General features: G+C 38.8%; 1 protein-coding gene across 1 annotated transcript in view; it reads right to left on the reverse strand.

The window, feature by feature from the left end:
- CLINT1 (clathrin interactor 1) overlaps window positions 1-23,195 on the reverse strand; it is a 53,522-nt gene extending 30,327 nt beyond the window's left edge. The window contains exon 1 of the mRNA XM_052816276.1: window positions 22,994-23,195. Coding sequence (XP_052672236.1) covers window positions 22,994-23,034 — 41 coding nt within the window. The 5' untranslated portion in view covers window positions 23,035-23,195. The remainder of the gene's footprint in view (window positions 1-22,993) is intronic.
- Between the last annotated feature and the right edge of the window lie 104 nt (window positions 23,196-23,299).

The raw sequence follows: 23,299 nt of genomic DNA on the forward strand, positions 1-23,299 counted from the left end.
ACAACCAGTTTTGTTGTGCCTGAATTAGTTACCCCACAATCACTGCTGGTTCCACTCTGGGAAAAAAAAAAACAAACACAACAAACAAGCCCTAAATCTCTCTATATCATATCCCTTGAACCAGGAACACTTTGGAAACATGGATGGGGAAACACGAGGCTCAACATAGTCAGCAACAGAAATGGAATGAGTCTATTTTCTCAGCTAATCTCTACTCTACAATTAACCACCAAACTTTAACCCTCAAACAACATTTCATAATAATGATTTACATACACTACCAGCAAACCTGCTGAAGAAAAAGGTGCAACAACTTTTGTCTTTGTTCATTTGATTCAACAGTTCGGTTAGAACCTCAGACGCAGCATATAGCACTAGTAAGAGTAAATAGTTCAATGCCCACAGTCTTTCCGAAAGAATGCCACAGATATTTCCACTTCATGCTCCCCAGCATCTCCTGTATCTTCCAGACTTTTTCCATGGTCAGTGGTGTTCTGTTCCCTCATCATCCTGACAATATATTCCGGTGCATGAAATCACAACTCATAAAGGAAGCTTACAGTTCACTGCTAGATTTTGGGAGGAACGTTCTTTTGAAGGAAGTATTCCTAAGATAAGCATTCATCAGGAAAGGAGTAGAGAGCTATATCTCACAGAGTTTCAGATCTTCAAATGACATGTAAAGTTAACATTTCATATTAATGCTCAAATAGCAGCAGAGTCTTAAACATGCAGAAACCTTTAAATAGCGTGTGCATAGGAAACCTGCAATAGAGAAAATAAGTGCCATGAGAAAAGAAGGTATTTATACATTAAAGGTAATGAAAGAATAATAAATATCTATCTATCCACCCATTCAGAATGAAACTTACTTTAAAACATATTAAGGAATCAGAAAGCCTAACAGATCTTAGCGAATGTTTCTGCACAAACTTAAAAGCCTCGAATATGCCCTGGGGCAAGAGTCAGACCACTCCATTAAAAGCACCATTAGGATTAGAGTTGCTATTGATGTGGGTGGTGTCACTGAGGACACAAGTACAATTCTGGACATTAGATCCACAGAAGATTTGTGAAATGCCATGTCTAATCTTGTGAAAACTAAAATAAACAGAAGTCACAGAGAGAGTACGTTACAACAGTTTCTTTATAGTGATGATAAAGGTATTGGATTGGACAGGGTAAGCCTAATTAGAAACACTTCTTAAACCTCTGGGAAGCTGCCCACTGTGCTGAGGGACTGAGCAGCAGGAACAAGAAACCTGGTTACACAGTTAAAAATTTTTTTCAATGTACATTTCAAACCAATTACAATATCATGTATACATGGGACTCCTATGTGCATAATATTATGCCTTTAACTATTACTCCAAGGACATCACTGGATTATGCACCTTCTGTTTTCCTTTTTTTAATTTTACAACTGGGAACACTAAAATACTAAAAGCTGAGATGAGAAACTTTCTACATTTTACCACCATTAACAGTTTCCAGTGAGACACCATTCTGCAAATATCTGTTTAAAGACTAAGTGCAGAAGAAAAAAAGTTCAAGCGTTACACACGTGTATGTCTATCATACATATAGTTTGAACATTAATGCTATTCAAACAAACAGCAACACTAAAGAGATTATATTTTTTTAAAGAAAAAAATTAATCTCTTAGAGAGGGAGGGGTCTGGATTAACAGAGGACAACAGAAGCTCTGTTACTGTACAGCAGTATGTAGTGTGGTACCAAAGTCTTGCAAGAAACAAATATTTTAACCTTTTGTTATTTAAGGTGCCAAAACAGACACAACATAATTTTATATTTTAACTATGTGTTTAGCATTATGCTTTCAGTAGGCAATCTCATTCTTTCTGTAATTTTGTTAGCAGCTTCTTTATTTTTAGAAAGTCTTCTCCATGTTTCCTATGACTTTCACAGTGAATAAAAGCAAAGCAAACTTTAAATTTGGTCCATGACAGAATAGATATTACTGACTCAGAATAAAATCTCATTACCTCACTTGGTGACATAGCAAAGGAGATCATTACAGTAATGGTCTCTAAAGCCCACATGGACAAAACCCAATAAGAATACACTTGCACAGCTCTATGCTGTGCTTCTTGCATTTAAAAATGAATAGATTGCATTGTCCAACCAGAAAAGACCATAAATGGCATCTGAAAAATAAATAGTTAAGAAACCGTTAAATTACAGCAAAAGGAAAGTTTGCTTTAACTCTAACTAAGGAAGAACATACACAGCTGGTTCATTTATTAATCTTGCATATCTCCATCTAAACATCGCTACGATTTTTATGGAAAGGCATATAGATAAGAACAGGAGTGCTTTCTCATACAGACGGTTTGTTACCAGCATGGTGGTAGCTTCAACATAAAGCTCTGAACAACGGCAGCAGTAAATTACATCCGGAGATTGAGCTAATGCTCTGCTCCTACAGCTGAAGTGCTGACTTGGTCTTCCAGCAGCTTATTTTCTCCTAAGAGTTGGGTTTTCTGCTCCCTTTGAGCTGAGAAGCTAGCAGTCTCCCAGTACGGACCCACTAGGTATTACTCATCTGATCCATGGCGCATGTTTTAGGAATACTATCCAAACACAACAGCAGCAATTTATTTTCAGATTTCCCAAAAATCAGTACAGGGGCTGTCAACTTAAGGCAAAAAAATATGTATAATGTAGCTTTGCCTTCAGATGTTTGAGACTGCATCCATATTTGGATTTTTTTAAAAAGAATGAACAAATATACTATAAAATGAGCAAAGTGAACATTCAACATCTGGAGAAGAGATAAGGCAGACCCCAGTAACATTTTCACAATACCCAGTTATCTAAAAGACCCCCACCCACAGACACACATGCATTTAAGATGAAGCCTTTGGAGGGGAGGGAACACACCATCTTATCCCCAACATTCATCTTCTATGAGTCATGCATCTAAACTATTTTTAGTATCTAGATTAAAAGGTTCCTGTAAAGCAGGATTAGAAAAAGATGGAAAGGTTTCTGAGAATGCTAAAAAGTTATTTTAATATTAAATGATCCATTTTTAAATGGCGTGCAGCAGTTAGTTTCAACTACTGAGAATACACAGTAAATAAAAAAGCTAAACAACTCTTCTGAGTACAGGGTACACCTCCCCCACTCCCAGGTGTGGGAATCTTGGCATCTATTAAATTGTTAATTAGTTTCCAGAAACATTTTTTCCAATTAAAAAAATCATTTAATACTTATCCATCTGGGCATGAAACGCTTTCAACAGAGCATTTGAATTGGTGAGCTAAAAAAGAAGTGATCCCGATCCACACAGCACCACCTCCCAAACCACCAGGGGCCAGCACACCATGCAAGAAGCATCTCATGATAAGGGACATCATATATTAACTCCACTTATTTCTGTCAGCATTGCTTCCTTCAGGCTCTGAGGGATTAAAGCTGATCACTGGTCCAAACTTGTGTTTCAAGGAACTGAAAGGATTTAAGACAAAGTCAAACCAAAAGATGCATTTCAGCACCAGATTTCACTGCCCTGTGACAGTTATGTCACTACCTCAGAAAGCTCAACATGCAGACTGGTTCACAGAGGACAAAGACAAGACATCATTTACCCACCTGTCTTCCCAAACAATATAATGGACATTCAGGAATTTATGTACCTAATGTTACTAACAACTATTCAGAGAAAAAGATACTAGTCGCCTTCAAAATAAAGACAGTGCTGCTCTTCCCCGAGTGAACTCATATATTCAATCTCAGCCAGCATCTCCCTCCTTGCTTGGTGAAGACAAACTAACTAAAAAACATGTAACAAACTTAAAGCCTTTTAATTTTGCTCCTGTCAGTAATGTCACTTTTGTTATAAAACACGCAGCTTAGATTTAAAGCCTTACAGATGAAACATATGAATACCAAATATGAAGCCAGCAGTCCACATTCAATGAAGAAACAGATGGGCACCCATCTGCCAAAATGCCTGGTGAAATACCTCAGGTTACACAGAGGTAACAGCACAACATTAGCTGATACTTGACCGTTTGAAGTTACTTATTTTTAAGCCACTCCTCAGAACCATTACAAATACGACACCAGTCAATTTAGTACATGAATACTGGCTATTATTACAGACCTTCTATGCCAGTTGCAATTATGCTTTTTCTGACCAATGATACCATCTTCATTACGGTACAGTAGGACCTGAAATACATTTTCAGCTTTTCAAGTTAAGAGTTTCATAATTCATGTGGCAGATGTGCAAGGCAAACTGCACAGAAAGAGATAAGCCAAGAAAAACATCCTGATGGCCACAAATGAATTACAACTTGTGGGAGGAAGGAACTATAAAGCTATTTCCTGTGCCTTACAACTTCTAATCACAAAAGACTACCAAGTAAACAAGATAACCCAAAATCCACCACACACACACTTTCAAAAAGAACAGTGACTTTAAGAATTAAATTGAAGCCTGAGAAGTCAGATCTCTCACTTATAGAGACCACCACTGCACATTGCTGAAGTCTTCCCTTTCAAAGTTTCCCCCCCTCTCAAAAGTTACCCAACTGCAGCTTGCCATATTCTTAATGTTTTTGTAATTGCTATGCTACAGCTGAAGTAGTTTTTACAGATGTTGGGAACATGAGGCGACTAATCACATGGTAGTTTTAAAGCATATTTGTGCAAGGAACAAACACTTCCCCCTCCCAAGTTGATTTAAGACTTATTTCATCTCTCCTACTGCAGATTCCCTGCAGTATGTAAGTGTTAATACTTTCATATTCTTACATAAAACCATCCCTTGTGGTTTACACCAACAAATACACGGCTGCTTTAAATATCTTCATTTGTCAACAATTGTAGAGTGGCAATATGTGGTGGTAAATAACTTCTCAAACTCACTGAGGATTTTGCCACATTAATACCGTCGATTGTGGTTTTGTACCACCTCTATAGAAAGTACTACTTCATCTAAAGCCCAGGCCCATTTCTTTATTTCCCCATTCTTTATGGGATGTTTTGGTTCCAAACACCCACCCTAACATTCTTCAGTTAGCATCCTCTAATCTTCAACGATTAGACTATCTTCACTTCAAATACACACTTTCACAATTCCATTTTTAAAGGCTTAGTAAGTGTTGTCATTTTGCTTATTATACTTCATTCAAAAAACCTTCTTTAAAAGGTGACTTACCAAAATAAATGTTATACTCTAGCCAGCAGAATGAATCAAAATACTTCCTTTTCACTTACATCGTAAGAACATCACAATAGTATTTCCATTGTTTTTCAGTATTAGTTTTTAGGTCACATTTTTTAATTCAAATTGTAGCTGAAATTAGAGTACAATTACACCTAAACCATTCTTGTGACCAATCCAATTAATCTTAAGCATGAAAAACAATTTCACTAACAAGTGGGAAAAAGCTGCCTTTCAGGCAACATTTGATACTTTGGTGGGATAGTTACATGCTAAAACAGCAACTCTGTTTTTGATTCAGACAGAAAGGCGACACTGTTACTGCCCTTCGCAAGTTTTCAGTCTCCTTGCACTCATGTGAACATACACAGGGCATACCAGATGGAAGTCACTGCTTCGTAGCTCCTATTCCTGTGGATTTAATTGCTTTCAAAGTTCAATAGACTGTGTGTAAACAATAGCAGCCATATAGTAAAAAAAAGTGGCGTTACAAAACCTGGATAACCTTTTGTAACTGTAGAACTCAAGAGATTTCCATATGTATGCTGTAATCACATGACTAGATTTATTTTTGCTCAGTCCTCAGACTTACTTTGCTACTCTGCTCCTTACACTTCAGATTTTTCTCTTCTGTAATGAAGAAGCTGCAACAATTTTAAAAACATTTTTTAGAGTTAACTACATTTCTTTACAGAATTCAGTCAGATTGCACTTCCTCCTTTAAGACTCAGCAAAAGTCACTACATATTTTCCGTCAAGTGTTGTATCTTTAATTTTTCCATATTTGTGATCCAATCAGGTAACATGACTTATACTGAAAACAAAATGTTTAACCAAGTGGGACAAAAAGCAAGAGAAATCTAATTAAAAACACACTTTCTGTAGAGTGCTTTTTATGTGAATAAAATACCACCACAAAAAAGTCAATCCCAATAAACACTGCTAGACAATTATATCATAAAACTAAAATTTAAATACATTATTTTGTGAGGGAGAGACTGAAACATTCTTCACCATAGCTTATACTCTCCAGTCAACTATGTTTCTTTGCACTTTGTTGCATTCATTTAACTCCGAGAGTAACTTTCCCTGAAAATAAAAAGCTGGTTTCAGGTGTTCGTAACATGTTGCATAAGCTGCCTTCTGAATAAGGTATCTAGTGCTACTTCTTTCTTTGTATGCACAAAGTACTAAGATATCATATTCAAGCCCACAGCTCAAGCATTTTAAGTGTGTACAGAAACCTTCAACAGATAGAGACTCACAAGTACTCCTAGTCAGTGAGCTTTCAGGATTGGGGCACAGTATGCTAACGTTGAGAGAGAAGGATTTACAAGAAGAATGAGGTCTTAACCTTCTTTCAAAAGAAGAAATAAAAGGGGTAAAGGTTTTCAGAGGACAACCAAGTTGTAGTTACATGCAACATGAGGCAACAGTAAGCTTTGAAGCTGTGTAACTTCAACCCACTTGTGTACCTCAGACTCTCTATTTTTGATCATAAAAAATTTTGAGAATGACCTTGGATGGAGAAGGAAGATTGTGAGGGAAAAAACAAAACAAAACCAAAAAAACAACCTCACAGTAAAAAGAATACTGTAACAGTAGCTATAACACTCCAAACCCTCCAGAATGTTGCGTAATTACCTCTGTACTTAAGACGTCTCCTACTCCCCAAACAAACCTCAAGTTTCCAGAGTGTCAAAAGGGCTGTGTCATTAGTGCTTTAACACGACCCCACTCCTTTGATAATCCCCCCCCAACTGTAAAGCTTCTGCAATTCTGTGGTCTTTGTAACTGTTCACTCACTATTCATGTGAAACGTGTTCACCAAAAAAACTTTGTACTAGGGTTTTCTCACACCATGAAGAGCATGCAACAATCATAAGTTTACACTAATGCAACAACCGGTCAAGGAAACCTCCTGATGCTATACATGGTTGAAGTATATTAGTTCAATAGTTACAGATAAGAGATTTTACTCTGAAAAGCAGGAACACTGCCAGGTAGTTACTACACCTATGAATGGTGCAGTCCTATTCAGTGTTACTACTCAGACTGAATTCTAAATAATCCAAACTTTCCTTACTCAGAGAATTGTTTCAAATATCTCAACTGATAGAGTATTTGGTGCAGACAGAAGAATGCACATGCAATAATACAGAGTTTAATATTACCAAAACAACCACACAGCCCTAACATTAATGGACTGTGCTTAATGATACTTGTAGTTTCAGCTATCCCTTCATCGCAAGCTGAGTACCATTAAAACATTGCCCTAATTCCAAATTTATTACAAATTAAGCATTACTCTAAACACATGCTAGCTGTTCCACTAGGGAGGGCTGATTAAAGTTTAAACAATGCAGGCACTGAAGCTTTTAACACACAAACTGATCATTCTCTGCTACTATATAATCACTTTGGCACTGTGACATCCCATACACCCCTGTACTTTGCAATATCAATCTCCTTCAGCAATTATTTTGAGAGGAATAAACATGAGTACAGGTAACTCCTCTAAGCCAACTGTAAGCACCTGTTACAAGCTCTTCTCTGATCAGATCCACAGGCAAGGTACAGGTAAGGGTACCAGATCTCCCTGGAGTCCTGCTCTGAAAGCACTACCCTTCTTCCCTCCAGCCTGAGGGCTCTAATTCCTGCCAGCTCCTCTCCCTGCCCCTTCAGGCTCAAGGCAACCAGAGTCAAACAACAGCATCCCAACTGCACGTAAACCACGTCATACACACCCCACTTTTACAACACAAGTTGCGCTCTATCCCTAACACCCAGACAAGCTTTGAAGGGTTTGCAGTTTCCTTCTACTGTCAACTACAGAGCTATGACTCTGCACAGCTTCACATTTCATCTGTGATGTAGCAAAGTATTAATGTCATATTACCTAAGAAAGCCTGAGACATATATCTCATCAACAACAGAATCTAGAAGTATGGTCCAAGTAGCAGGTGAAGCAACTAAACAAGAAAACCTTCAACTGCTGTTATAATACAGCCTTGTGTCCTGGAAAATGTCTTGAGACTGAGGCAGAAGCTGCTCTGCACTTTCCAGAGTAGGAGAAAGGAAGAGTTATCAAATTGCAGGCTCATAACCAGTTGTTTTCCTTCATTTATTCAAGTGTCTTTCAGTGGAATTGCTATTCAGTAGGAGAGAGACACACTTGAGACTACTACCTTCATCTTTGTTTTTCTGAAGTAAACCACATTATCATTTACTTATTTCTAAACACACTGGAATTAGTTCTATAGTTAACGTTGCTTGCAAAAACCCCACCACCTCAACATCAGATTTCAGGCCTTTTATCTCCTGAAAATAATTAAAAAAAAAAAATCAGGAAATGAATACTGATGTCACTACAGAGAAGCTGATCAGCTTCTCTTCTCAAAATCGGTTCCTTACAGTCTGCTTGCTTACTATTCGAAGCTGAAAGCAAGAACTATTTCACTATTCTGTACAGTGCTACAATACCTGCTACTGTCAATAGCTCTAATGCACCTGCAGTGTTTCCTTTCATATCCAATACTGAAACCCAATCCAGAAAAGACCATTACATCTGTCAGACAATAAAGAAGATGCTGTCTTTAAGACTACATGGAGTATGTCTGGATGGATGAACCTTATTTCTTGACTCCACTACACACAGCCATAAAAGGAACACAATCAAGGCCCTTTAAACCTGTGTTTCAGTATCTCCAAGGGTATGTCCCTTTTCCTAGGAAGCTATTAAAAAACTAAGCCTTTCCCTGTACCTCACCTTGCTAATAAGAACAAGAAAATTGAGCATCTTATAAATTAAAGTGCAATTAAGACTTTGCAGCCTCCCAGTGAGTACTTTGTACTTCTTCAGCATAAGCAGGGCTGTGCAAGAGGAAACCTGTTCAGTATTGTAATCTCTGACAGTGTCAAAAGATACCTATTGTATCGTATAAAAAAAGTAAAGGCAAGCATGCAGTGATAATTCTGCAGAATAAGCTGTGAACATCCAACAGTTTACAGCTAGGGGCAAAGAACTCAGGGAGATTTCCTGCTATGCCTTCACCTTTTGCCAGTGTTCCTTAAACATCTAGTAGCCCTAAAGGTGCTCTCTGACTTCTTGCTTCCAATTTGTTTTGAACTACATTGTATGCCTTTCCCAAGTTGTTCCTGAAACTTGCTCACCTGTCTTGTTTTTATTTTTACATGAGAATGACCAGAACTCTAAACTTTGCATTTTCTTCAAATGGACATTTCAGCTTTCTGAAGGACATTCATGCTTTGAATTATTTCCTTAACCCTTCTCTTTACCAATGATGTTTCTTTTTCATCACCGTCTTTCTTTGAGAAATGATAACAGTTTCTTTATGAGCCACCAATATTGCATTTTTGTTATCTCAACATCACCTGCAAGGATTCCATTCTTCAGCATGCCCTTGAAAGCTTTTTAAAAAAAAAAAAAAATTCCTAAGTCTTATGTAAGCAACCTTTCTGAAAAATGCACCCCCAAATTTTTTTTCTTTATCCTTCTGTTGCTCACAAAAATACTTTTAATCCAAGTGCTTTATGTTCACTATTACAGAGTGGCTCTGAAAGTGATATCCTGAACCAGAACCAATGCACAGCTCAGGATCAAGTCAAAGCTTACCACTTCTGTCTTTTTCACTAGCTCTTTGGTGAATCACTGATCACCTAAATGTGTGCTGTTCTCAGTATAAGATGCTGATGCAATGTGTATCTAACCTCCATAGGATACATGAAGTCACCCACTGCTATCACGTTTCCTGCCCACATTGCCTCTCCGCCATCCACGTGGGGTGGGAGGATAAAGCTATACAGTCCTCTTCCTGTTCTTGCTCTGCCCTCATGCCTTTAGTCCTGAATTTTCAGTTCATTGGGACTGACTGGTTGACACAGTTTGCTTGTTAATTTGGTCTGAAAAAGTTTTCTTCAGCATGTTGCTCGTCTGTTTGGCCATGCCTGTAACAGTCTTGCTAACCACATCGTTTTAAAATGGCAGCACAGATTTATCCAAAATTTTCTGAAAGAAAAATATTCCAGGTTCCACCTTATTCTTCAGCCTTCTAAAGTCTGCCTCATACCAAGACAGATAGGTCTATTGTACGAGATCTGCATCTCGTACAATAGACCTAGAAGAACTACTTTTCCCTTCACCAACTGCAGGCCTTCCTCCCATTAAATTAGTTGTCATCTCCTGATCAAGTTAATTTAGTATAATCATAATAAAGTTATGGTGACAACCAGTTCTGACAATCAGACATTTCCCCACTGTTTCTTCTGTAACATCTTATTACATGGGATTAAGTACACCACATACAATCAAAAGCACATCAAAATAGTTCAACTGGTAAAAGAATTATAGATGATGCTCATGGCACATGAAACAATAATGAAATACTATAGAAGGGCTGCATAATGCACTTTGTGTCACTCATGGTATTTCTGCTGGCAGAAAGTGTAAAGTGGTCTTTTTTTCCCCAAAAATTGAGTGTTAGGAAATACAGGGCTGTTGTACCCTCTCAGTCCACTTTCATTTGATATGTTCTAGCTGATCTTCATTTTAGTATTCTGTAACAAGCTCTTCTTGTTCCAGAGAGCTGTCAGAACCAGAGAACGGCTGAGGCTGGGAGGGAGTTTTTGTGATCCCCTAGCCTACCCACTCTGCTCAAGCAGGCTCAGCAGGAGCAGGTTGCCCAGGACTGTGACTAGACAGGTTGTGAATATCACCAAGGATGGAGACCCCACAGCATTTCTGGGCAACCTGCTCCAGTGTTTGACCACCCTCACAGTAAAAAAGTGGTTTCTTCTGTCCAGATGCAATTTGATGCATTTTAATTTGTGCCCACTGCCTCTTGTTCTGTCAAGTTTTATCACTGTGTCTTCTAGAACCATTACTGGGATATGATGTTTTAGTCTTGTTTGCAATAAACAAGTCTTTGATTTCAGGTAGTTCTTTAGAAAGACAAAACTGAAGTTTCTCACTAAACCATGCCAGAATAATTACTACAAGGAAAAGGAAAAAAGTGCATGAGGAAAGCAAACATCACTGTTCCAAGAACACATTAGGAAAAAAATACTTGCACAGAATTTAAATCAACTCAAATGCAGTTCCTAGGAATGACACAATTACTTAGTTTTCAGCTTATTATACTGCAGCCAGTAAATTAACTAAAAAAATTGTCTTAAAAAAATCTAACCTTTTCTTACTTCAAATTGTTCATCCTTTAATAAATGTGAATTACTATGTTTCTTTTCTGCTACAAGTGTATCTAAGAATAAAAAGCAGTCACCATAATCATAAACAGACTAAATTAGCTTAATGCCTATTTTCTTTTGTCATTCAATTTTCTATGAAGGCAGGTCACAACCTAGAAATCTTTCTACTACCATATTAAGCAGTTGGACAAAGTAACTTTGGCTAATAGTTAATGGCAGAGTGTCCTTCTACAGCTATTCACAGCACAGTATCCAAAAATGGGCACAAGCAGTAAGAACACACAATTCAGAATAAGTATTATGATATCAACATTCATTATTTCATTAAAATTTTCAGATTGGTATCTCACATTAAACAAAAAGGGTAGCTTGGCAAACTAAAAACCCACAAGTTCACAAACATGCATTTTTACTCAAAGCAAGTGTTCTTTTGTGGAATGAGTCTGGCAAATTACATACAAATTAACTTTCAAAATGCCAAGCCATGTTTATTTGTGGAGGATAATGATGTTTCCTCTCCTTTCATACGTATCATTTGTTAAACTGGTTCCTCCAGGAGATCAAATAACTTACATCCTAAAAAGGTAACAAGAGCTGTTTCATTTGCCTCAGAGCCCCAGTTTCTAGTTCCTGTCTACATACAGATGATAATTTCAAATTACACTGTGTATTTACAACAAACTAATTTCACTATGCTTCAGTACAGCAACTGTTTATTTATTAACTCACTAATGGTAGGATTACTGGATTTTTATCATCTAATGTCTGCAGCTGCAGAAGTTACAGTTACTGTGTAATTAACAAAAACCTGACACTTGCAGTTTAAAGGCTGAGACTCTACTTTCCAATTAGAAGTCTATTAGCACTAAGTTTTCAAGCTGACTCAAGAAATGCAATCATCTATTTGGTAGCAAGAGATAAACCACTGTGATAGAAGTTAACTCATTTAGACAATAAACACCTTTGAACAGGTTTTTTTTTTTCCCCCATGTCTCTCTGCATGATCATACAGAGGAATAGTTAAAATAATTAAATAATCAAAAAAAGGAATAATTAAAAGTGACAGCAATCATTAAGGCTTCAGCTCTATTTGCAGATGTAAGTTACCAAGAATGTAATTTATTTTTCAGAAGATGCATCCACCCACTGCAACTCCAATAAAATTATCTACATTTATCAAAAGCCTTTTTCTTCTCTTTACATTCAAAATGGACTTAGAGAAATCTTCAACTGAGTAGTCTCCCAGAACACAAAACACACACCTCCCAAGAATCACATAGGGATGTATTTGTTTACTAAATATAAAGTTACCTCTTGAGAGGAAACACTGAATAGTCTGTAAAGTACATTAGGATGCTTCTAAACAGCTTGACAGGACAGGGAGAGCAACCAACAAGAAAAACATTTATTGTTATGACTCAGAATGGAGCAGAGGAAAAAAACTGTACTAACTCCCAATAGGTCTCATTATTATTACAACAGATTAAAAACAATGCAGGTCAGTCTCATTAAACAAGTTGAATATACACTAATATTTCTAATTGTATCCCAAATGAACCAATTAATATCTATTAAGCATGCAGTCAATATTTAACTGGTTAGGATTAGTACACACTATTTCAGTGATGGAATGGAAGAGTACCACAGCTTTGAGGTTTCCTTAAAACACAAATACACACTAACAACACTGGTGTTGTCACATTAGTTGCATTTTTAGTGGCAAACCAAACACACCCCAAAAGATTTAAACTATTTAAAATAACAGTCTACATAGTTATCAGAGTGGTAAGAGTGGTATTCTGAATTATATACTACCAGTATTTCTAATATAATTAGCTGCACTTTTAAATTTAATTGATAACATCTCATATAAAGATCTGTTAGATCCTGAGACCACTTCCAGCCCGAATCATTCAAAGCAGCACCATACAAGACACACAACTATATTTCAGTCTATATCCTTTCTCCCAGCTTGGGGACCAGAAAGTAGAACCAGAAATACTGATGCATATCCCCCAACACAACAATGATACAAACACAGAAAGGTTAGCTCAGGAGCTTGAAGTAGCGATATACAAAATTGAAGAGCAACCTTAAGAAATTTAAATTTGTGAACTTTTAGAGCAGTTTTGCAGCTAACAAACAACTAACAGTGCAGTTTCAAATAATAAATAAGTTAGGCAAAAATGTATTATCATCGAAAAAGTGTCCCAGCCTATCTTCCTGTCCTTTCGCCTATCAACACAAGTGCTTGTGGTGCCATAAGCAACTGCTTATGCAACACACTGCCAAATCAGTTATGAACCCTAAAAGCTTGGGCTTTTTTTAGCTATATCAGCAAGACAGCACAAGCAAATACTGAACTACACAACAGCAGCATAACGAAGGCAAAGACAGTGAATGGCCAGGTATAAAAGTGGGACATTCTCTTTTAATGGAAGAATAAGCTTAGAGCTCCTCAACCTACTTGTGAAACCACATGCTAAGGGCGTACTTCAAGTACTAAATCTGTACCTTGCCCTCCTTCGCCCCCAGCCACTTATTCTTACCCAAGTACCATTCCTTCCTTTATGCCAGCACAAATATTTGTGTGACCATGGAGTTAACTATACCAGGGAACTGATCCAGTGGAGAATTTAATTGGCAAAAACAACTGGTTAGTCTGAGAGAGATTCTCTCATCAAGCAGAAAGTATGCTAGTGCCAGCAAAAAGGAGAGAAGTGTGCAGTCTGTGGCAGACGGAAGGCTGTGAAACCTCTTTTACCATCAGCCTACGCTTACACTGACTGTGAAACTACAACCTAAGATTTCATGTCTTAGGTTATGTTTTCATATTTGTGCTAGTGCTGACGGCATTTGAGACTTCAGGGCAACTACAAGTGGAGACTCAGTGACGTGTTCCTGTGTCCTCCACTTACGCTAGCTTTAATGATCCCTCTCCTATCCCCTTCCCTCCCACCTCAACACTGCTTCCTCAGATATGCAACACAAACACTCGTGCAATTGTATGGCAAACAAGTCTAGGTAGGGAACTAATCTAACTTAAAAACAAATAACCTACAAAGTCCTTTTGGGAGAGACACAAAGGAAGAAAGGAAGCTTCCAATTGGATCTGCTCCTCTATCTGGTTCACTGCACAGCAACCCAAACCACCATACTTACGCAGCACATGACACAAGAATAAATAAGTACTGAATACTTTTTCTAACACTGTTATTGAAAAAATACTCGGAGAACCACAGCCTACACAGCTTTCTGGAAAGAAGTGAACTACCAACTTGTTAACAATTTCATGTGACCTTATCTTAACAAACACTTGTACCTTGAAAAATAAAGTGCACCCCGGTTAGAATCATCTTATTTTTCAGAGAGGCAGAACAGAGGGACTGTTTTGTCATGAAAGCGTTATGCTCTCCTACACAATTGCTCTTTCTTAAGAGACTACTGAGCATCCTCAAAAGAAAGTTTTATCTATACTACAGCTGTTTATTCCAAACAGAACAGGTAAATAAAGCTCATGCTCCAAACTGAAAGACAACAGCAGCTGTCAATCTTTGTCTATAACTGGGCCCATACTTGACCTATGTCAATAAGATCCAGCACACTATAAGGAGCTGGGAAAAGACCAATCACAAAACTGAATACTTTATTCACTTGGTACATTTGCTACTAATGTAGTTTTTCATTTTCTTGCCCTGTATCAGTTTTGCCTTATGAATAAAAAAAATTGAGATAAGCATTTTAAAAAGTCTGTAAAACAGTCAACTTTAATTGCTTTTTTACTAAAACAAAGATGTACAATAGTGTAAATTTCTGTTTAAAGGGAGTAACTGTCCTACTTTTTCCAAAACCAAGGAGTCTCAATTTCCTGCCCCCCCCTTTTTAAATACTGTCTTAATGTTAGTTCGGAAGACACAGTGGTAATTTGGAAGTTGAAGTTTCACATCAAGCACATGCCAGCAAAGTATTTGGAACATAGTTGAAGCAACATGTCGTGTTCTGCATGTTGGAGATGAGTTTCCCAGCTTCAAATGGGACTTCTTGTATTGTGGCTTGTGGACAAGCTGTATCCCAAACTTCAGAATAAACCAATGACAGAAATTCCAAAAGTTCCAAAATGAAGCACACAACTCTTAAGATCACCACATTTCTGTGTTCTAAACCTACCATCCTGTGAGACAATGCTTCACTCATTCTCCAACATCTCACCCTTCTGTTTTTACAAAAGCTTATCATTTTCACATAAATACAGAAATTCATTTAAAAGTTGAAATGAATGGAGGCAGATATGAGATAAAAGAATCAGATTAGAATTTAAAGATTGCATTTTAGGACCACTGCAATGCTTAGAGTTGTACCTTGAAATAGGCAAGCCTGAGGAGAGAAAGCAGTAGTGTGTTCCACATTTGCACAATGCTTTGTAAGTAATTATACCTTGTATATGAAATAATTATGCAAATCAGCTAATATTTTATACTACATTAGCTGGCAACACAGCCAAGAGGAATCAGCACAGAACTGAGTTAAGCACCTTGATCCTTTTGACCACAGTTGCACACAGTGATGTAGGTAAGGCTCTTATCTTTGACCAGCTTCATTTACTTCCCAAGCAGAAGCCTAGTCTTACTTCTGGCAAGGTGATGCATAGCTATGTTTTAAAAATACACACATCATTTAGGTTCCCTGAAAACACATGAGGCAAACACCTTAGCTAGCCTTATGCAACATAATACAAACTACTGTTAGCTTCCATAGGGTGTAAAATGGCAATAATACAGTTGAAAGAGCACTAACAAAAGCACCACTTGAAGCAGTGTGTTGATGAAACTTGTGTGTTTGGTTACAACTACCTTATGCTAACTCTTAATATATAGTTCAGCCTGTAATATTTTCCTACTTTTGATACTCCACCAGTTGAATATTCAAACAGGAGAATGACATATCTATGCACATGAGATAACAGCGCATACTTTCAAAGATGCTTATCACCAATACTAAATTACATGGCCCAAAGACGATAACCATTTTTATTCCTTATTAAAACCAGCAACTTCTTTGAAGTTTTTTAAAGGAAGGAGGAAAGCCCTAAGTAATAAGTGCTGTGACAAATGCTTGGCAGACACAGCCACGGACTGCTGCAGACCCAAATGGTATGTACAAATACAGTCTTCCTTTGCATTCCCAAGACTATTTCTTCTCTCTCTCACTCTCTGGTAACCAGGCAGAGGACAAGCTCTTATAGGGCTGGAGATAATAATAATCACCTTGCTTGTAATAATGATGCAAAATGCTGTTCTTAAAGCTGTTACCAGCAGGACATCTCTTAAGCAGCAATAGGAGGATAACTCATGCAGTGAGGGTTAACTGTCCCTTACATAAAACGATGGAAGTGTTCACTGCTCTTAAGATCTTGCTTATGCAAACCAAAATAAATCTTAAATATAAAGAAAACTAAATGATCCTGGAGCAAGGGAGTTTACGGGAAGGTCAGATAGCAATGGGCTAGTGTTAGACAGTTATTTACCCTTTTGCTGGATATATCCTGTGATGGATCATTTACCGTAATACCTGCTGTTACTAAACCAGCAAACAGCACTTCATTACAGAAGAGCTCAATAGTCTGGGTGGACAAATCCATGAACCATAAGAAAATCACCCGTAAACAAGAACAATTACAGGCATATTAAAAAAAGAAATTAGTTAGGCAACAGGATTTAAAACCGCCAGCTGAGTATACATAAGATCCTGCTTATATGTTGGTCAAACGTGAGCATACTACAGGCAATAAGCAACCGAAAGTTAACTTTAAGCCATGTAATTGTAGGGTAAAATACTGGTATGCATTTACCATATTAATATGTATAATGCAGACATAGCATGAGCTATTGGACAACATCAGACTGGAAGTCAGCAAATCCAGAGTTTTGACTGTTATCAACTCACTGTGATTTGGTTTACTTGACACAATTATCTTTTTAGTTTTCCTCATCAGTGAAGTGGGGGTAGTCCAGAAACCTCTACTCCTCAGCTGAAGTGCAAGGTCTAATTTACATGCCATGCTTTAGGCTACAACAGCTAGGAATTGCAATGACAATCGAAGCAGTAATTCACTCTATTTTACCAATAATTTACCCTTCTCTTTACAGCTTGTACAATTAGAAGTACTAAAGAAAACATGCTGTTTATTAACTAAAAGAACTTCTCCCCTATCTAGTTGTATTGGAGCTAATGACAGCAGCTCCTTTAACCCTTCCTTTTCCACTAACACTAAAAATCCTTCCTGCTTGCACAGATGTAACATCAGAACAAATAACAGACGACCCTAGTGCTTAACTCTACAAATAAATTCTCAACTGTTACAAATGATTCCAGAATTTAGCATCTGTACAAGCATTACAGTAAGTTCTAAACAAGACAATTTGCTCTCCATTTAAAAACAGCTTAAGATATTACATACTTGGGCAATTCATCAAGCTTGCAAAATGTATGAAAACCTAGCTCTGTAACACTTCAACTCCCACTCACATGAGGGAGTGCAAATACATTCCTGCTGGGTCACTAGAAAGGTGTGGCTAAGAGCAGTAGTAGCAAAGCAGTTAAGACTCGGCTAGGTGGACAAACTGAACTGGAAGATGCATGGAAAAAACAGGAGGATGGCAGCTGTCATATTCCTAATACTGGCAAGAAATTCACAGGCTCTCTCCTCTTAACTATACATCTAAGAAGCTCAAAAACTCAGTGACAACTATCTCACCCACCTTAACTAATTCAAATGAACATTTGGATCATACAGTCCTTACTACATACAGATCTGTCATCTTCACCAAATTTTTAATTGGACTGTTTCTTACCCTTTGATGTGCAGAAGGTTCTTAAAATGAGCTCGCTCACATTCTGGTCATGGAAGTTGGTGCATGTGGTGGATTCATTATATTTTCTCTCCCCTGTTCAGCTGAAAGGGGAGTGATAGAGTGGCTTTGGTGGGCACCTGGGTCCAGAATGGTAATGAAATTTTAAAGAAAGTGGCTGTAAAGTCTCATCACATTGTGACACAGGCAGCAATCTAATCTCAATGGGTCCAAAGGTCTTCAATCCTGCTTACTGCATGTCTGTGACAGAAACTAGTTAGCAAAAACGTTGTTACAATGACATCTTATATTGAGAGGAATTATTGCTATGAGTCCAACTAGCCTTGCTAACTATATATGCACAAGTGCTGTCTTCTGCTTTAAGCAGAAGAACCTTGTGCTAGGTTAACAACATACAGTTACATTTCAGGAAAATAAGAATCAGCAGATTCTGCTTCAAGAAGTGAGAATTCAGCAAAATTAGAGAGAGATATGATGGCCTGGCTTTTGAACTTGGCCACAAGGCCAAGCTAATACCTTCCTGCTTCTGCCAAGCTAAAAATTGTTTTAACGGGGTTTCTTAACAGTCCTTGTTTTCTTTTGAAAATGCCATGGGGTTTTCTTTGTAGAACTCCCCTAGAAATCTCACAGGGAACACAAAGCACAACATATACTTATCTAATAAGATTAAAAAAGGAAGTTACCAAGTTGCATAATACTCTAGATTTCCACAGCCAGGACTCCATATGTCAGGGACTACAATACCTTTTGCCAGTTCTGTTATCACACAGCAGGTAGATACTTGGTTGGGGCCTTTGATAGTTTGATTATCAAAGTACAGATGCACCTATACCAATAAAAATAATGACATTTCTCATATAAGCTGCTTCTACACAGTACTGGCCAGCCTGCAGATAGTCTCATGCAGCTCACAAGCAGTTCAAATGCAACACTTGCCCTCAAGTTTCATCAAAACTACAGGGCTGTTTTGGGGCAGGCATGGGGTAACATGAACTCCCTGCTATGGGAGCTGCAGAACATCCGGGACTACTGTCACCAGCTCGCCCAGAGACAAAGCTGCAAAACCCATCGTGTAGCAGAGCAGTGGGATAGCTGGTGACCAGCACACTTCCTACCTGCCAAATGTTCTTAGAGCTCACAACCCCACCAGTTATCTAAAGTATGCGATGTGTGCCTCTGCACTCTGTCATGTTAAGATGTTGGTATGCAGCTCATTAGGTCAGAAAAATTGGCCACCTCTTGCATATAATGCTTAGGCTATACATTTCTACCGCAGACCTAACCTAAGTCTATGACAAACCAGAATCTAACAAAAAGTCTACTACATTACTTCAGGAGTGACTCAGAAGTGCCACCTGACTCACTAACTTTGCATCAAGCACCACCCTGGACTTGAGCCATCAGAAACCTCTGCCATTTAAACCAAGTTTACTGTTATAGAGCAAACAAGTTGAACACAGAGGGCTCCATTTATTTTCCAATGCTTTTGTTTACTTTCCTATTAAGTTTTGACCTACTGAGGGAAAAGAACCCATACAAGTGAACATCTGAAAAAAAAAAAAAGAATGAAAAGCTGCCTTCTGAAATAATTTATTCACATAATAAAATAATGTGAAATAGAATTTATTCCAGAGGAAATAAGAAAATGTAGACCTATACCTTCTAAACTACAAGCTAACCAGAAACTCAATAGAAACTCAATATAATTCCCCACATATGAAGAACCCTTGCACACATTGCAGTACCTGAGAAGAAACTTGAGGGTGGAAGAAGTTTGACATTTATTTAGAAACTGCAAGAATAAAGCTTAGGACAAGTGGATTTTACTAGGCACAGACAGGCTTCATTACTTATTTCGTTTAAAGCCCAAACTTATTCGCAATGCCCAGTTAGAAACAAGGTGTTACTGTTCAATTATAACTAATCAAGGCACTTAAAATTTAAGGGGGGAAGTTATATTAGCAACTAAGAACAATGAGGTTAACGAAAGGGAGAACAAGACACACAAAGTATCTTGTCACATCTTAGAACAGTCTAAATCTAATACTCTATCACATAGTCTTCCTAAATTTCTTATATAATAGGACCACCATTCAGTATCAAAAATAATTCTTATGCACAAAAGCATGCAGATCCATACTTTTGAGTTACTAGAAAATGCTACAGTACAAACAATAGAGGTGGTTCTAGTGTGAAGAGAACTACAAAGCAGGAATGACCTAATGAACTTGATTGCTCAATTTCTATCACACTGAAGAAAACATAAATACCAAATACTTCAGTAATAATAAATACAAACTTGATTTTTCCTGTGTATTTTGCAGTTATTTTTAGGTTCTAAAACTTTGAAGAATTTTAATAGGTTACCATTTTTACTTTGTTTTTTTGCTGTTAAAGTAGCCCGCAGACATTGAAAAGAATAATTAATAGTAGCTTAACTATGCATCATCGCTTATTGAACTTTCACTCACCAAAAAATCCGAAAACTGTTTATTAAAAAGTCCTCCACCTTGAAATACGACTGACCTAACCAAGCTCTCAGCCACATGAAGCCCAAATAAGGATAAAAATACCAGATGAGTAAGTTGAAATTCTCAGATGCTAAATATCAGTTGAATACGGAACCAAGATGCAGAACTAACAGCCACTACAAAGCTATCAAAGTTTGACCTGGCAAAATTTCAAGCTGTTTGCACATTTTCAAAATCCCCCTATAATCACATTCCTTTTTTAAGGAAAGAGAGTTTCTTGTTAAAGTTCAGTATGCTCCTGCCACAGCATCAGCGGTTATTTATGAGGCAGATAATATCACTTAGCCTCTTCTGCAGAGAATTTTGTAAGTCATGGCCTTAAGACAGAAGACATTATGACAAATCTGCACCACACACAATGGGACTATTGATTTTGATGTCTCTAAATACTATTTACTCTGCAGGCTCCACTTTCCCCCTGCCCATTTTATTTTTTTTAAATACACAATCTGCTTTATTTGGAAAATGTTATTCCCAGACACTGAAGTTTATTAAAAAAACATTTTTTATTATTTGAAATGTGCACCACTTGCACCTGTTTTGGAAATCAAATATCTTTTCCAAACCAGATTTTTATGTATGTTTGGCTTAATAACTTATGAAATATCTTAAAAGTAAACATTTTAAAAACAGTGACAGTGTTATAATGCTATAGTGATCATTAAACCTACACAAACAAAAGTACACAAGCAAAACTCAGAAAAACTTGATTTCCCTGAAAGTGTCCTTTTAAATCCTGGAATTCAAGACAGGCCTATTTGGGTTGTCCTACTATATACCTCATTTGTCACATTAAAACTATTTTAGCAAGGGCAGGCTTTGCATGCAAGAAGCTGTAAAAAATAAACCACCTCCTCAGGAGATGTCTTATTCACAGTGGTTTTTAAATGTCAACTGATTTTTGGCCTAGAAAAGTCTCAGTCTGGTATACAGCACCATAAGGAAAATACTTTATTATCATTAAGTAAGCTGCCATTTCTCTTCAGTTTGCTGTCTTTAAGCCTATATATAAAGCAGGCCAGTTTAAGAACTGTTTGGAGAAACAAAACCAAAAATTGTTCAAAATGGAACCTCAATTTTGGAAGACTGATTCTTTGACTTCTAAGGCTAGATACAACTATTAGTTCATGTAATCTCATTTTGTATATACTAATCTACAGACCTTCAGCCAGTTATTCCTCTAATTAGTCCACAATTCACGGAAAAGTGCTCCAAGTTTGCCCCTAAAGATTTATTGTTTAAGGAGGCAAAAACATAATCTTTCTTAAGTTCTCCACCATATCAAATTTTTCTCATGCTAATAATAAAGGAGTGGCTGAGAAACGTAACAATAACGTCACGCTTTCAAGCTGCAACACGGTGATCGTGATAACCAAGACCGCAACCAAGTTTGCAGTGGGAGGAGGAGGTTCTAGTCAAGGAAATAAACTTGCAAATACCTGAGCTATTTAAATGTTTAAGGGGTGGGATACAGCATTTCACTCCCCTACCGTGCTCCCCCTCTGAAAGGCCCAAGGGTGGTGGGTCAATGGCAATTGCAGTAGGGACCTGTCCTTAGGAAGGAGGAACACACGTAGGGACCACGGGGTGACTTTGGAAGCACTCTGAAAATTTACTACTGTACAGGTGGTTCTTCACTCTCCTCCTTCTTTGAGTGACTTGTCTGTTTCTTCCTAAGGGGCCTAGGGGCCACGGCAGGAGCCAATGCAGCAGAGACAGATTTTAAGGGCTCAGGTACCAAAATGGGCACGCACCCCCCGGGACCCTGGCAGAGAAGGGGGTACCCAAAGAAGAAGCACAGCTCGCCAAGAGCTGGAAGGGCCCAGAGGAGCCCAAGAGGGGCGGGAAAACAGCCAGCCATAATGGAAAGGCCACAGACTATCTGGAAAGCAGCCCCTGCCTGCCAGAGGGGCCAAAGCCGTTCGCCGGGAGGACGAGCAGGGGGCCACACCGGCCAGTCACTCGGGGAGCAGGGACGAAGGCGGGCAGGGGGAGAGGGGAAGGGGGTCGGGTGGGCGCGGAGCGGGTGTGAGGCAGCCACCTCAGCAGGGGGAGGGGCAGCGGCCATGTTGTGAGGGGGGCGGGGGGGGGGAGCACGGGCCCGGCTGAGGGGCCACGACCGAGCCGCCCCCGGCCCCCCGCCCCGCCCGCCCGCGCCCCGCCGTACTCACGCCTTGTCCACCAGCTCCCGCACTTTCCACATATTCAGCATGGCGCCGACCGCCTGGAGACCTCCCCGGCCTCGCTGCCCTCCTCCGCCGCCGGCCCCAGGAGGCCCCGCTCGCCGCGCCCCGGGCAGCCGCCGCCGCCGCCGCCGCGCCGCCGAGCCAGGCCCGCTCCGGGCAGCCGCCGCCTCTGCCAAGCGAGAGACGCGGCGCCGCTCCCGGAAATGGAGGGTCTCGTGGCCGCGCGGCCTGCTGGGAGATGTAGTCTTCCCGCCGGCGGGGCGGAGCGGGGCGGGACGGGGAGGAGAGGGG

Source organism: Harpia harpyja, chromosome 20, assembly GCF_026419915.1.
Source record: "Harpia harpyja isolate bHarHar1 chromosome 20, bHarHar1 primary haplotype, whole genome shotgun sequence".
Lineage (NCBI taxonomy): Eukaryota > Metazoa > Chordata > Aves > Accipitriformes > Accipitridae > Harpia > Harpia harpyja.